Source organism: Cydia pomonella, chromosome 23, assembly GCF_033807575.1.
Source record: "Cydia pomonella isolate Wapato2018A chromosome 23, ilCydPomo1, whole genome shotgun sequence".
Lineage (NCBI taxonomy): Eukaryota > Metazoa > Arthropoda > Insecta > Lepidoptera > Tortricidae > Cydia > Cydia pomonella.
In genome coordinates this window covers 13,096,279-13,113,508 of record NC_084725.1, presented here as the reverse complement: position 1 = coordinate 13,113,508, position 17,230 = coordinate 13,096,279, and the positions used below count along the sequence as shown (strand labels likewise).

At 39.7% G+C, this 17,230-nt stretch overlaps 1 protein-coding gene across 1 annotated transcript; it reads left to right on the top strand.

Annotated features, from left to right (window-relative positions):
- The first annotated feature begins 1,091 nt into the window (after positions 1–1,091).
- LOC133530561 (MAM and LDL-receptor class A domain-containing protein 2-like) lies at positions 1,092–15,223 on the top strand. The gene is made up of 10 exons (XM_061868512.1): positions 1,092–1,265; positions 6,320–6,505; positions 7,491–7,649; positions 8,197–8,364; positions 8,818–8,944; positions 11,093–11,261; positions 11,528–11,654; positions 13,536–13,667; positions 14,077–14,466; positions 15,044–15,223. Exons 1-10 carry the CDS (start codon positions 1,214–1,216, stop codon positions 15,208–15,210), a joined length of 1,677 nt encoding a protein of 558 aa, XP_061724496.1. The 5' UTR covers positions 1,092–1,213; the 3' UTR covers positions 15,211–15,223.
- The last annotated feature ends 2,007 nt before the right edge of the window (positions 15,224–17,230 follow it).

Sequence of the window (17,230 nt, the reverse complement as noted above, 5' to 3'; positions counted from 1 at the left end):
TATGCACAATCGGAGTCATAAATATGAATACAAAATTGTACTTTATTTCAATGAGATAAGGTGACGAATTGGGTGAATATTTTTGGCTGTTTAAGTGTACTTAGGCCTTTTTGGAGTAAATGGTTGGTTTCCGTACGATAGCTGTGGGAGCGCATCCTGGCAAAAAAACAAAAGAGAAATTGTTATGGAGTGACTTTGTTTGGGCGAGGATCTTGCCTACAAGCACGGAGACTCGGTGAGGCTCAGTGACGTAATATGTGGCAAATTCATCAAATGGGATGCCCGGGCCTATGGTTTGAGGACCTTTGGGACGCGTATCGTCGTCAAATTGAGGCCTTTCTCGAAGGGGCCCGAGACGTTTTGCCGGTATTGCCACTACCACATAAGAGGCTTGTTTGCTGTTTCATGTCTGTGCTGTGAACAAAAGGGTAGTTACCGTCATTTAAGAGTTAGTCGAAACGTGAGATGTAGGTGACTTTAGAGTCTTTAGACAATGAAAATACTGCCCAATGTAGGAATGTTAGTGACTACACTGTCGGTACAAAAGAAGAAGTTGATATTAATTTTTATTTACCAACGTAGTCGAGAGATAAGATATATTAAACTCTTTTTTTTAAAGACACAGGAGCATGACGAAACTATATACATTTTGGGCAATTAATTACATCTCATTTTTGGTACAAGACTCCCCTGACTGTATTTTTTTTCCACAGGCAACTTATACTCATCGAGACAATTCTAACAACCCCCAATTAATTTTCGTTGTTTTATCACAGAGTTCCCATGGTCATCTCCTGTCCCATCATCAGATCAGCTCCATGACACGAATATAATATTTCATCGCCATTCCATTTACATATATCCACACTAAGTAACTAACATAAAGGGCAAGATGAAAAAAAGCTTGAAAAACACATCACATCTTCACCTCAAGAATGGATTCTTCTAATGTTTCTCGAGCCAAATCGGGCCCCCGTTATCCTTAAGTCGTATTGTGTACACAAATTTTAGGCATTTAATTTTTAACTAGTGCTACACAATCGATGCCTAAATAACGAATGTCCACTCTACACATAACGATCTTTGTTCAAATACATGGAATGATTTATAATTGTCGTCAAAACGTCACAGAACCCAGTCTAGTCCCGGCGGTGACGTCGTTAGGATTAAAAATTAATATATTTCATTAAAATTAATTTTAAGTGTTTTCAAAATGACAAAGTTTTTTTATCTGTTTTTGTTTTGTTTAGTGCCTATGGAAGCGCGTGAGTATTTTATTTTTATTATTTGCTAATAATTGACGACTGGTCTGGCCTGGTGTTTGAAGCTGATGGTCCCGGGTTCGAATTCTGGTAAGGGCATTTATTCAAAATTCAAAAATGTATTCTGCAAGTAGGCCTCAAGGGCTCTTTTACAAGTCAATACAACATTTATAGTAACATCATATTATTATAGTGGCATGAAAATACATAACAACATTTATAAATACAACAGCCAATACCTGGGTAAACATTACATTTTAATAATCTTAAAATAAATAATTACTACAATACAATAGAGATGTATAGTCCCTATGGTTAAAAACACATTAAATATTTGTGGGATGAACTCAGATATTTGTTCCTGAGTCATGGGTTTTTTCTATGTATGTTCGTATGCATTTACCTCCACCTTGCAGAAACCCGCAGCCAAATAACAACCTACTCATAGTGTTGTGTTCCTGCCGGTGAGTAAGGTTGCCAGAGCTCAACCAGGGGTAGGGTCGGCAACGCGCTCCTCTGGAGTTGCAGGCGTAGATAGGCTATGGAGACTGCTTACCTTCAGGCGGGCCGTATGCTTGTTTGCCACCGACGTAGTATTAAAAAAAATGTACGTAAGTATATTGTCACCTAGTACCCATAGTGCCAATATATGTGTAACTATATATAAATTTAATTACGTTATAAATATATTGAGATTAGTACCCCTAGTGTCATTTTAGTCGATAGCGAAACGTGACGTACGCGTTTGCGTTTAGTCTCATTTTGTATGGGTTTTTGAACAGCGCGCCAAGCGGGACGTTTTGGAAAGTCAAAAATCTCATACAAAATGACACTTAACGCAAACGCGTACTACGTCACGTTTCGCTGTCGAAAATATTTACACTAGGGGTACTGTTGAGTTTCCCGTTCCTGTTTCAATCCCGAAATTGATTGCCATTAAGAGGGATGTATACCACGTACAAAACCACGTTCATACAAAAAGAGAAAACGTTTTTCCACTTCTAAACATTTCTCATTCTCCATTATTTTTAAGTATGTTATTGACACAATGAAAAACTAGGTTTATTAACTTTCCTTTTTTTTTTTGCAAAACAAAACATTTTTTAAAAGCCATACCTATAAACCCAAGCGGTGGTAGCCGAGTGGATATGACGTCCGACTTTCAATCCGGAGGTCGTGGGTTCAAATCCTGGCTCGTACCAATGAGTTGTTCGGAACTTATGTACGAAATGTCATTTGATATTTACCACTTGCTTTTCGGTGAAGGAAAACATCGTGAGGAAACCTGCATACATCTGCGAAGAAATTCAAAGGTGTATGTGAAGTCCCCAATCCGCATTGGGCTAGCGTGGGGACTATAGCCCGAGCCCTCTTGTACATGAGAGGAGGCCTGTGCCCAGCAGTGGGACGTAAGTATATAGGCTGAATTATTATTATTATACCTATAAACCTAGAATATATTTTTCACCTCAGCAGCTCGAACAAGCATACTTTCGTCACTCCTGGGAGTGAGACAAGCTTTCGTCATAATGATGATGCCTTTCATTCATGAATGTAAATAAATGTGGTTAACTTTACTTGATGTTGAATTTTTTAACCTTTAATATGTTCTCCGACACAAGACAGCGCCACTTTTCTCGGTCCTGTGCGACCTCTCGCCAATTGTCGACTCGAAGCTGCTGTCTTGTGTCGGAGGCCAAGTCTCATTTTGGGTCGCTGAGCCAACGGAGTAAGTAAGTAAGTTAATATGTTCTCACTACTGAGGTGAAAAGTTATATATGTCACACGAGAGCAAAGTTATTTTACATCTCGTGTTTTTGGGTCCCTCGTTACGCGCAAGCTTCTAACTTAGAATTTTCTTAACTTAGAAAAAAAAAGATTCAATTTTTTTATAATCTTTCGCTTACTCGGGACTCAAAATCAACACTCGCAAGAAAAAACAACTTTCTTCTCTTGTTGCACAAATAACTATTGATGAACTGATTATTCATAGCATCGACTTCATTTGTGTAATTGCCGTTACACGATTGGTAAACTTTTATAGCAGATTCATATCAAAAAACATTTTCATTGTGCAGGCAAATGGGACCGATTCAAGCCTCTAAATTTTCCACGTAGATTAGTCTAAACACGCACTTCATTTCTGTAGTTGTGATTTTTCGATTAATTCTAGTTTTTTACTTCAAACGGTAAAACCCGTGTTGCCGCATACGACCTTATAGAATTAAGCTACGGTCAGACCAAGACAAGTTGACAGCGATTTTTGCATCCCAGACAGTGCAGGTGTTATTTTAAACGTCAAATTCTATGAAATTGTGACTATGGAGTGTGGATTAAAAGGAGTGCAATCTCTTATGGTAGAACTGTTGCAAAAGTGTCCAGCTGTCAGCTATAAATAATAGTTCCAAATCTCGCTAGAGTAGCTAAGAGCCTAGGCGTTATTGACGGAGTGAAGTGCGCTGTCTATGATTTGATTTTTTGTTCAACTTAACGCTTGCACAGGCTGGGCTATCGCTGCCAACTTAGCTTGGTCTGACTCTATAAGGGTCCATTCATAGCTGTCAAAATTGACATCTTACCGGCCGGGGACTATAGAGTGGCAGTCATCGGGATCGATACTTTACTTTACTTTTAGTGTGATGGCTCAGCGACCCGAAGTGGACCTTGGCCTCCGACACCGAAGACCGCCGCTTCTCTGTCCACAACCGGTTCTGTCCATCGGGATAGATAGTAGTCTTATATCCAGTAGGTTGCCCCAGTAGGTAGCAGTGGCGGCGCGTCACAAATATTCGTAGGGAACCCGGACATATATTGCTTTCCTTTTCTCCATGAACCGATCGTGAAAGTACTCACCGGGCTGAAATTAGACAACCCAGTGGGAATCGAGTTCTTTGAGCGATCCGCCACTGGTAGGTAGTACTGTGAAGGTTTGAAACCTTCACTGTCTTTTGGTAGGTAACTGGCAAGAATTATTTATTTAAATTCAGAACTATACTGCTAGAGGAGTAAAAATCGCCGTGCAGGCATTCCCAAAGAGCATATAATCACTACGTTCTAGGCATTCCGTTGGTGGCAGTCATTAAAAGTAGTCGATATTTGTGATCTAGCTGATTGATATAAAAGAACTCCAGGAGTGCGGCAAAAGTGAAAACTTGAATATTAATTAACGTTGCGCATTTTTGATATTTTAGAATGGTTAGGGAATAATTTTGCACGAATTGCTTTAATTATCAGTATAAAAGTACTATCATTTATGTGGTAAAATACAATAGTCAAACACAATACGTACACAAACATGACAATTTATATTACATTAAAATTTTAACTACTGGCTTCAATGAAATTGTAACAGTTTATCGATCAGGTCACGTGTTCGTCTTACGAATTTTCAATATGTCGAATATGTCGGTCACGTGCTCTGTCGCGAGTTTAACATTTATTCCCCATCACAAAAAGTGCACAGCGCCGCTAAAGAAGTTTTCTCTTCAAAAATATATAAGTTAGAAAACTACGACTATTGACTTGTAAAAGAGCCCTTGAGGCCTACTTGCAGAATAAATTTTTGAATTTTGAATTTTACGACGAGTGTTCATCATCCTCCCAGATAGGCGTTCCCTCATTACAGTACTTAATAATAAATATCAATAATAAATATCATAGGACATTATTACACAAATTGACTAAGTCCCACAGTAAGCTCAATAAGGCTTGTGTTGAAGGTACTTAGACAACGATATATATAATATATAAATATTTATAAATACTTAAATACATGGAAAACACCCATGACTCAGGAACAAATATCCATGCTCATCACACGAATAAATGCCCTTACCAGGATTTGAACCCGGGACCATCAGCTTTGTAGGCAGGGTCACTACCCACTAGGCCAAACCGGTCGTCAACGTGAATTGACTAATTAAGATAACAATGATGTGCAATTGAAACCCTACAAAACACAAGTTCGTCAAAATAAACGTGACTGTGGGTAACATTTTTATCAGCCGGACGCTATGCCCTCTCATGCTTCCGACGGATGCCTGTTCGAAAACAGCGGAAAGATTTATAATTACGAGTATAATCAATAAAAACAATTTACAATGTGTTGTTGGGAATTTGCGCATTATCCACGATTGAAGAGTATGTTATCTCTTACAAGATACGCCCTATATAATTCCAGATTGAGAGTATTCGTTAGGACGATAACCATTACTCAGTAACGCAACGCATCATTGCAGTTTTTTTTATATTGTACACTAACATAGATATAAATAAGAGTAGATAAATAGTAATTTCTTTATATGTACTAACACTATATGGAATTTGTGCCCGTAATAAATGATTTCAATTAAATTAATTATTCCGACATTACTTAAGACCGTCCAAAATTTATAGCACTCGATATAATGAATACGTAAGATTCAAATTGTATCTTTTCCCTTTCCATAGTTTTGATAAATAGCCTCCGTATTAAATTCAGACCATTGCGACAGAAGGGTCACTACGGAACCCTACACTGATCATGCCCCGACTTACTTTTGGCCGATTTTTTAGGGTTCCACAGCCAAATGGCAAAAAACGGAACCCTTATAGATTCGTCATGTTTTTGTTTCTTGTATTGCTGTACTATTTTTGCAGTTGAACGTATAATTTTTGTTAATTTATAAGAGTAAGGTAAGACTGTGTAAACAGTTTTGCAGGAAACTGTACTAGATTATAAGTTTATTCCATGAAATAATTATAAAATAATAATAATAATAAAGATGCACCACTGCTCATGCACTGGAATGGACGCATGTGGCAGCCACAGATGCTGAGAAGTGGTGCATCTAGATTGCCTAGTTATATTTATTTTTTTATATTTATTTTTTTGTACTTGTAGATATATTATTAGATTTATTATTATTATTTTGTATGTCACTAACCTTAATTAATTTTAAGATTTGTTGTAAATACTAACAATTATGGATCTACTGTGGATTCGAATTAAATAAATAATTGAAAAAAAAATAAAGATCTCAGGGTTTCTATGTATAAAAATATCAATATTGTTCCAGTGTACAGCATCCGTTCGAAGGCCACCAGGACCTGCGCACGACCCGAGATCGCGCACGGCACCGCGCGGCTCAAGCAGCGCGGGCGCATGGCGCGGTACGAGTGCTTGTCTGGTTATCAGCTAGTGGGAGACAAATATGCTACCTGCCTGGGAGGCAGGTGGGATATGCCTAAACCTGTCTGTGTCCGTAAGTTATCCTATTATTTTGTTTCTTGGATAAATAATCTCCATTATCTCTTCTTACTTACTTATTTGGCGCAATGACCCAAAATGAGTCTTGGCCTCCAACACAAGAGCACGCCATTTTACCTGGTCCTGCGTGGATTCAACAGCCAAGCTCACGGAGATTTACCTCCACTCTATCCGCCCACCGATACTTAGGATGACCAACAGGACGGCGTCCAATTTTTCGACCTAAATACGCCCTTTATCTCTTCTTTAAGTATTCTTGGTTAATGAAAATCGTGAGGTGATTTCACTATGTCATAAATAATAAATAATATAATAAGTAAATATTATAGGACATTATTACACAAATTGACTAAGTCCCACAGTAAGCTCAATAAGGCTTGTGTTGAGGGTACTTAGACAACGATATATATAATATATAAATATTTATAAATACTTAAATACATAGAAAACACCCATGACTCAGGAACAAATATCCATGCTCATCACACGAATAAATGCCCTTACCAGGATTTGAACCCGGGACCATCGGCTTCATAGGCAGGGTCACTACCCACTAGGCCAGACCGGTCGTCGTATCATAGATCATAGACTTCCATGTGGTTGAAAAAAAATTCAGCAGCCGCTACTACAACGGTTGTCTTCAACTTGAACAAAACTAGGTTTTCGAAATTTTCGTGATCTCTTCGCACTACATGCTATTATGGATAACCTGGTTTTGTGCTCCAATAACAGGTCAATATTGGCTTTTGTTCTCTTGGCGTCCTATATCATATACTTAGCGATCAAATTTCCGTATAACCCTTGTTACTGGTGTATATAGATCATAAGCGGTAGCGATCATAGCCTCCTAGAGTTGCTAATCATCCCTCGAGATACAGGACGTCGTGTTTCTAGACCTTAAGAGAATAAATAAGCTTTTCCTAAAGCCTTCTTTGATTTTTATAAGAAATGTGACCTTCAAAGATCGTTCTTAATTACAGGTGGCGGCTGCCCAATGCCAAAAATAGATCACGCGATCATTCTGCCCACACACAGGAACGCTTGGCTGAACATATTCTGTCTCCCTGGCTACACGGGTTCCGCTACGCTCTTCTGCGATGGTCAGAAGTGGAATGGGACTGCTCCTGTCTGCGTATCAGGTACCTATTTTCCCATGCCTTCATTAGAATATAAAGGGTAAACCATACCCCGCAAAAGGGGGAGAAAGGTATAAGTAGTGTGATCACCACACAACCACAACACCGCATTCATTTCTTCAATTTAGCCATCCTTATATCCAAGGGTGTCAAGGGGGGAGGGGTCACTTGGTGCAGCTTCCCAGTCGCCTAGAGAATAAAATGTGTAACTAAATGTATGCCCCTCCCTCTCCCCTCCGCCATCGGCCATAGCAACCGTGCTGAAGGACATGACCCTTTTTTACCACAAAGTTTTTTAATTTCGACCTAGGTACGCGGTGACCTATATGACCTTTATTTCACTTGCCATAAGTGAAACCAATATGTTATTATGTAATAACTAATAGTAATAATATGTGACGATCCACGGTAAAAGGTACCTTATGGCGGTTGGCGCTTACGTTGCATAGCATGGCATTAGTATTGGAGCGTCGTAAATAACAGCGTAAGCGCCAACCGCCATAAGGTACCTTTTACCGTGGATCGTCACATATTTAATTAAATCCTACAGATCCTGTACCCGTCGAGTTATCTTGTGACTTCGAGACTCCTTCTCTGTGTGGATGGACGCAGGACTCGCGCCACGATTTCGATTGGACGAGAATTAACAAGAAGACACCTAGTTCTTTCTTATTTACGGGGCCGGCGTTCGATCATACCTTCGGGGAAAGCAAGCAAGGTAAGAGGACAAGGTATTTAAAACCAGATCTTGCTGATGTCAACTTTTCCTGCGACTTCGAAATTGTGACTTGGGGATCTTTAAGAAGCCGATATTCAGCGTTCTCAAGGGTTGGCACCGCATAAGTGGCGTCTCCGATCTTGCTTATGTTCATGGGCGTCGGTGACCGCTTCCCGGCGACTCGTCTGCTCGTTTGCTGACTATCATGTAAAAAAACGTCGAGGCTGCTTTGCCTCCCTTTAGACTGGACGAGGATCCAATAATGAGACACCCATCAAGTAGCACCTTTCTGTTCACGGGACAAGAGTTTGATCATATCTTTGGAGAATGAAAGTAAGGTAAAAGTACAGGCATTAAGGCATCCGATATCGGACAGTTTTCAATACCTTGAATTGAAATACGATATTAGTCTTCAATACCGACCATACCAAATAAAAAATGTTTTACTTCCAGGTTACTACATGTACATCGAAAGCTCCTCCAGATCGGAAAACGACACCGCGCGTCTCATCTCGCCGGTATACGCCGGGGGTCTGGAGAAGAATGGCTGCTTTTCCTTCTTCTATCACATGTACGGAAGGTAAGAAGATTACCTCCACAGTAACAGGTGGGTATTCCTCTTAAACCGCAAAGTGCGCGATATTTCTATGGTCTAAGGATTAACACCCTGCCGACGGCGACCGGTACGGTGATAGAAAACGCGGCCGTGGGCATCAAGTCAATCATTTCTTTAGAACACAGCTCATTGTACAAGCGTTAGAACACACAGGGAGGCGAAGTCTCTCCTTAAACTTAAAAAAAAACTAACACCGTAGACTTAAATGCACGAACGTCTGTTGAACTTTCTCACTTCTTGTTCAATTTTGAATAATCAACAATATGGCTTCCGTAAAGGAAGTTCGACTACGCTAGCATGCTTTAATCTTGTAAAAATAGTAACGGAATCAATAAATGGTGATACTCCTGTAGCAGCTGTCTTCCTGGATCTCAGCAAGGCGTTCGATTTTGTAACTCATTCGGTATTATTGAACAAGCTGGAAAGGTGTGGCATAAGAGGAAACGCGCTGAACTGGATACAAAGTTACCTCTCTGAAAGAGAACAATGTACAGAAATACAGCAGATTATTAACAATGAGCTAGTGTCTGTAAGATCACAATATAAATTGAATCGATGCGGAGTGCCACAAGGGAGTATAATTGGCCCATTATTATTCCTTCTATATATTAACGATCTGCCTAACCAAGTACAACATAATTGCATAATGTTTGCAGACGACACTACTTTGATAATATAGTCTGACAATTTGGATAACTTAAATAAAGATATAAATGACACGTTAGTTAATGTAATTCATTGGCTCAACAATAATAATTTAAAAATAAATATTAATAAAACATGTATATTGCAATTTAGAACATATAGAAGCGCAGACATCGATTTGGACAGTCATTACGAAACTGAGAGTGTGGAAGAAGTAGAATCCACCAAGTTTCTAGGGATTCACATAGATACATTTTGCAGCTGGAAATGTCATGTAGCCAATGTATGTGATAGGCTCGACAAGTTCGTATTTGCTCTAAGACGACATAGCATAATTTCCTCTAAAGCTGTGGCCTTAACAGCCTACCACGGACATGTCTCATCCATCTTGAGCTATGGATTATTGATCTGGGGCAACTCTGTAGATGCTCATAAAGCATTCCTGGCTCAAAAATGTGTGCGTGCCGTTTGCAATGTTCATTTTCAAGAGCCTTGCAGACCATTATTCAAATCTACAAAAGTTCTTCCACTGCCATGCATGTACATATTACAGGCATCTTTATTTGTGAGAGAGCACCTTGAATATTTTGACACAAATAGTAAATTTTTTCCTAGATCGACCAGACGTAGAAACCAAATATTCTTACCTAGAGCAAGAAAAAATGTGTTTAAAAATAATGTATACTCAATGGTCATTCAAATTTATAATAAATTACCAAAACACATATTGGAGACTGAACCGAGGCTATTTAAAAATGCCCTCTGTAAATGGTTATTATTAAAGTGTTACTATTCAATTCAAGAATTCATGTCCGACGAAAATCAATAAATATATTATTTTATTATTATGTTGACCTAATGAAATTTTGTACATTTTTCCATGATTTTATTATTTAATTGCTTTATATTGCATGCCTTTCATAGGGTAGAACATAAGGACTTTTTATTCTAAGACCACCAATTGTATCAAAATACTATGTTCTTGCAATAAATATATTTCTATTTCTATTTCCTAAAAGTTAAATATCGATTCAGAGTTAGATAACTCGGCATTTGTTTCAACGGTTTACCAATGATTAGTTAGCTTGCCGATCAATTGTGGAACTTATATTTCTAAAGATTGCACTCATTCGATCTCAAGTCTCAGTCTATCTATCTATCTAATGCAGCATTTAGTTTTCCCATTTCTGGACATACCTGGATTTACATAACCAAAGACTTTCTGTCCCTCGCCTCTTGAAACCAGTCGTGGCCCGTGTGTCGCCTCAAGTCATTCCCACCTTTCTGGTGGGCGACCCCTATCCTTTTGATCTTCCCCGGGCCTGCACGCTAAGGTTCACCTGATCCATCGTTCGGCATTACAAACAATATTTTGTTAACACAATTAACCGACCATTGGTTGCCCCTTTCTCGCTGCAATAAGATTCACATATGGCCAATAAACAGCATCGATCCTTGCCTTTCTAGATCCATTGGCGGTCTCCGAGTGTACCAAATACCTGAAAGCCAAAAAGATCATGTCCTGGACGACAGCGACACGAAAGAACAATACCTCTTGTTCGAGAAGTGGGGGAACCAGGGAGACGAATGGTTCAGAAACGTGTCGTACCTTAAGGACGTTTCTGATAATTTTCAGGTTAGTACAAATAAAAAAAAGATCCCATACAATCGAAGTAACGCTCTCATTTTAAAACAACATGCTTAAATTATAAGAAACTTGGCATGAACATTTACGTAACTTGTATCTATGTCTCTATTTATCGTTGCTAAAATTTGTTACACAAAAGAAATATAGCGAGTAGAAGTTCTGTATGTAAAATTTCAACTTTTTAAGTTCTCTATTCATCACGATCTTTATTCGCATGTATTCTGGATTATAGCTCTTAAATAATCGACTTCCAGATAGTCATCGAGGGTATCCGAGGCACCAGCTTCACCAGTGACGTCGCCATAGACGACGTAGCTATTTTATCGGGACCCCAATGTGAACAGGCTTTCGCCAGCGCCATAACTCCGGCTGAAGATATACGTAAGTATATATTATATAGTCCTCCTCGCCGTGTCCGACGACGGCGACTCCTCCAACTGTTTTTAATCGGAAACATGGAACGGTCTAATATGACTTGCGAAGCCAAACTGTTTTGAAAATACGATTATATGGTGCGCAATGAAACTGGCCGGCCGGGTTGCAGGTATGATATACGAGGGCTTCCGTCACTTATTACGGAGCGTGCGCGCATCCAGGTCTTCCACGCGCCGCTGCTCGTACTGTTCTGCTCTTTTATGAACAGTTGCGCGCCATTTCGTTCTACGCATCGCAATTTCCTCCCAGGAATTACTCGTAGGAATTACGTAAGTATAAACTCAGTTCCACATCATTTTAGCCTCCTGTAGCCGATTGAGGAGCATAGGCTAACTCCGGTCTTGGGCTAGTCTCATCCCGAAGTGTCTCGCGATCTATCGAATGTCATCCACCCAACTAGCTAACGACGTCGGGCATTCTTTCATCCCAAAGCGACCACCAATGCATTACTTTGGATTGTTTACAATGTTACCTTTCGGTGTACACAATGGATAATTACAATTTTCGCGTTTAAATATAGTATCTTTTAGCATGTCTTAGAAATATCCAATCATCCTATGCCTATAATATTTTTATACGTCGGCGGCAAACAAGCATACGGCCCGCCTGATGGTAAGCAGTCTCCGTAGCCTATGTACGTCTACAACTCCAGAGGGAGTTACACGCGCGTTGCCGACCTTAACACTTCGCACCCTTGTAGAGCTCGTTGAATTGAAGGATTCACTCGATTTCACTTGAATCCTGATATCTTTCCTACTACATTAGGAAGACTGCATTCATATTTTTTGAGTTTCCAATCATGAAGGTACAATGTTACTGTGTAAAATGGCAAATTACCCCGAAAATCTTATTAAAACCCGATTGCAAATACCATGCCGATATAGCTTGGACTGACTCGTCTACTGTAGGTACATTTTTTCTTGCATATTATGAAAACATACGAATCTTAGGTACTGTAACTATTTATATGTGTATTTTCTAGACCATGCTAGTCATACTATCATCTGATGTCATTTGCTTCATTGCCGCTTCGTTGTTTACTGTCGTAATAATTAATTATTATAGTTATGTTAGTAACTTTACTGTAGTTGGTAGCTGCGCGCCACTACGCTCCCTACAGGTGTCCAAGGAAGACCAGCGTCAGGTACTATTGCAGTAGGACCTGGCATTATGCTGAGTGTTCACCTTTTACAGTGTAGTTACAGTGTACCAGTTAGATAAGTCTTTTTTTGAAGTGAAAACTTCTTTAGCGGCGTTGTGCACTTTTTGTGATGGGGAAAAAATGTTAAACTCGCGACAGGTCACCTGACCGACAGATTCGACAGGTTGAAAATTCGTAAGACGGACACGTGACCTGTACCCCTAGTGTAAATTTGATCGACATCATAACGTGACGAACGCGTTTGCGTTAAGTCTCATTTTGTATAGGATTTTGAGTTTCCAAAACGTCCCGCTTGGCGCGCTCTTTCTAAATCCAATACAAAATGAGACTAAACGCAAACGCGCACGTCACGTTTCGAAATCGAATTTATTTACACTAGGGGTACTGATCGAAAAACTGTTACAATGGCATTGAATTGCAAAGTTCTGAAGTGTTATAGTGATAGTACTTTTATACTGATAATTCAAGCAATTCGTGCAAAATTATTCCCTAACCATTCCAAAATATCAAAAATGCACAACGTTAATATTCAAGTTTTCACTTCTGCCAGCAATCCCGGAGTGCAACTCGTTTTTTTTTCTCTTTCTTCTTCTGTATGTACTGTATAACTGTGTACTTATACTGAAGTAAATTCTATTCTATTCTAACATCAATCTTCCTTATAGCGGATTCTTGTGCGGGGCGCTGCTCGGAGCTGTCAACCCCGCACCGCGGCTGCGGGTGCAGCACAGCCTGCATCAGCGACAGTGACTGCTGTGCAGACTTTCTTGAAGTCTGTGTCTTCAACTCCGACTTTGGTAAGCGGATTTTTACTTCCAAGGAAAAAATATTACTAAGAATGTCGTAAGCGTCGTAAGACAAACATTAGCTTTATATTAACCTACAATGTACCTATGTATGTCCGGGTCAAATCTTGCAAGTTAAAGACTAGCTGCCCGGTTTCCAATGAAGCTGAAACGTGTGTAAGTCGGGTGACAATGCAATATTATGGTACCATCGAGCTGATCTGATGATGGAGACAGGTGGCCATGGGAACTCTGTGATAAAACAACGCAACCTAATTGTTTTGGGGTTTTTAGAATTGTCTCGATGAGTATTATTTGCCTGTGGAAAGAAAACAGTCAACGATAAAAGATTGTACCAAAAATGAAATTTTTGCCAAAAACTTATTTTGTTGAAACTTAACACTTATTTTATTAATTACAGCCAATAGGTACGACGACGACCCAACCACAGTCAAATCTATTTCAGACGCCCCAAGAACAGAAAAACTTGTAGCGATTACTCTAACTACCACTACTACCTCAACGACTACCACTAGACCTACTACCACTACCTTAAAACCTACTACCCCTAAACCCACTACTCCTAAACCTAAGCTTACTACAAGACCGACTACGAAACGTCCTAGACCAATTCCGATGACTATACCATACGGAACGCAACCTGTAATTCCTGTTAAGGTGACTACTAAACTGACTACTAAGGTAGTGGCCACGACTACTGTAAGAGGAATAACGGCTGAGGTCCGGCGGGACGTGGATGGAGCGAAACATGCCAGTGAAGCTAAGAAAATTGTTCAAGATAAACAAAAAGGTGTGTATTTAAAGCCTAGTTCCGTTTTTATATTAAAGGAAAAAATTGAAAAAGTTACTCTTCCGGCAGGACTTGAACTCGCAACCTCCGCAAACTTTACCAGGCTAAGGGAGATATATTTCCCACATACGGCACTCCAAACTTGTGTTCTATTTTCGATGAGTTAGACTGACATTCGATTTTCATTTTTGAACTGTCAGCCTGATAAAGGGTTAACCAATTCAGCTACGGAAGCCTACCAGCACCTCGCAAATGTTTCCATTCCTTCCCTTATGTATACACGCCTTTGGGAAGCCCGAAGCGTAACTTTCTCCATTTTTTCCTTTAATATAAAATTTGGAGTATCGCTCACAGACGTATCTGCTTGTTAAAATTACCTAGTTCCATTGTCATATATCTAAGGATGGGCCTTACGGGTACTAAGAATGGTGCTAGTTCAATGGTGTCACTCACGAATTCGAGCCAATCGTGTAATCTAACGCAATTATTTGCGATTAATCGCGCGCGTGTTGCGAACTCATCAACCAATCGCGTTAGAAGCACAGGAGTAAATTATATAATTTTCTTTTTTTTTCAGGAGCCAGCGCAGCAGCGGGCGTAATAACGTTGCTAGTATTCTGCGTGCTGGTAGTCGGCGCCGCGCTGGCGGCGCGGAGCGCGCGCGGCCGCGCCGCCCTCGCGCGCCTGCGCGGGCGCGCGGCCAGCGACCCGGAGGTGCGATATCTCACCAGTGATCATGATTAAATCTTAAGAACAACTATCTGTTTCATTTCTCATCCTCCTAGAGGCGTCCTGTATACTAAGCTAAGAGGTCGAGCGAAGCAGTACATTAGGCGAGCGTGAATGCGCGCTCCTACTTACAAGAGTTACAAGGCGCCTGAAGCGCTCTACACATTATTCGGCGGGGCGAAACCGGACATTGGGACCGCGCGGTACCCGACATTAGGATCGCACGATACCCGACATAAGGACCGCGCGGTACCCGACATTAGGAGCGCGCATCGCGTGCTTCTACTATAATACTAAAATACTAAGCGTCGCCCGAGCTAGTAAACTCTATTGCTACTGCTCGACACAACATTGGCGCAACTGCGCGGCTACGCCATTTTTCATAGCGCTGACTAGACGCCCATGCTCAAAAGGCGCTTGAGTGGAGTGGTCCTAATAGGTCGAGCGATGCCCGACATTCGCGCGCTTTTGCTTACGGCGCGCTATACATAAACTATAGAATAGATACGAATAGAAAAACCCAAAATTGACAGTACTTATTATTGTGGCAGCTAAAGCATTCTCTTGTATTCTAACTTATTCAAGTACACTTTGATGCTCAAAATACATGTTATAAGTATTTTGGAGCGCAAAGGTTTAATCGCAGTATGTAAATAATATAAACACATGAAAGTTACAGATTGCGTCTCTCGTTTGGGCTTCATGCTTTTGATCATAGTGATAAAAAATTGTAAAAAAATGCGTTAAGACCTAATAAAGATAAAGATAAGATAAAGATAGTTTATTATTCAAGTAGGCATATTACAATGCGCTTATGAACGTCAAATAAAGCTACACCGGCTCTAACCCTACACCTCTGACCCGAGAAGATTTAAATCCCCTCTCAATTGGAGCAGGGTATCCCAATATGGACCGGCAAGAAACTCGGCGGGACACAGGCGCGGATACAAGATTTGGCTTAGGGGGGGGCCATTTTGAGAAAATCATATATTTTTGCACAGAAAATAAAATTTACTCAATTTAGTAATGTGATAGCCAGGGTTTTAGGGGGGGGGGGGCATTGCCCCTATGGCCCCCCCCTTGTATCCGCGCCTGGCGGGACACATCTTTTCAAAACATTACATCTTATAATTAACATGCATTCAATAAGAAAAAATACAATTTAGATAACTATAGAAATCATGCAATTACATACAGTAGCTACTTTTCATTATAGATTTAATAAATAAAAATGTCATATCAAATCATACAAATACGTAGAAAACATTTTCAGAAAAAATATCGAATTCTTACAAAGGGAATGAAAAATAAAATTAATAAAGAAATGAGAATATACATTATTTAAATCTGACCGATTGCTATACCCAAAAATATTTGATGTGCTTCCTTACCTGAACTGTGTCACCTGTACAATGATTTTACATATACACGTAATACAATGATTTTAATTGCTACTTGTTTTTACAGTTTCTGGTTTGGACCATACATGTTTGTCTGTCAAGTGGTCCTCGACTCTGTAATTAGCCTTCACCATCAATGACTTTTGTTTTTTGCGGACACGAAACTTCCTGAACCAGTTTTTTTTTTATTTCTAGTGTTATAGTTATGGAAATCTCAAATTCTTAGTGAAGGAGTCTAGATTCTTAACAACGTAAATAATATGATCATATAAGTATTGGGAAGCTACAGTTAAAATATTAATTTCTTTGAAAAGTTCTCTTAATGATTCACGTGTTCTTAAGTTATATATAGAACGAAAGGCTCTCTTTTGTAAGACAAATATAGTCTGTATGTCAGCTGCTTTGCCCCAAACCAGAATACCATATGACATTACACTATGAAAATAACTATAATAGACAAGGCGAGCTGTCTCAATATTGGGCAATTGCCTGATCCTCCTAACAGCATATAAGCGGCCGAACTTAGTTTGTTAGCTAGCGTTCTTATATGAGGACTCCATTGTAGATTTTTGTCCATTCTTAAACCAAGAAACAGTGCTTTATCTACCATCTCTAAGCATTCATTATTCAAAAGT

Excerpts from the sequence above, each read along its gene's own strand:
- LOC133530561 (XM_061868512.1), top strand. The coding sequence starts at position 1,214 with ATGACAAAGTTTTTTTATCTGTTTTTGTTTTGTTTAGTGCCTATGGAA. Across the intron at positions 8,365-8,817 it reads CTTCGGGGAAAGCAAGCAAG|GTTACTACATGTACATCGAA; the intron begins GTAAGAGGACAA and ends TTTTACTTCCAG. Across the intron at positions 8,945-11,092 it reads TTCTATCACATGTACGGAAG|ATCCATTGGCGGTCTCCGAG; the intron begins GTAAGAAGATTA and ends TTGCCTTTCTAG.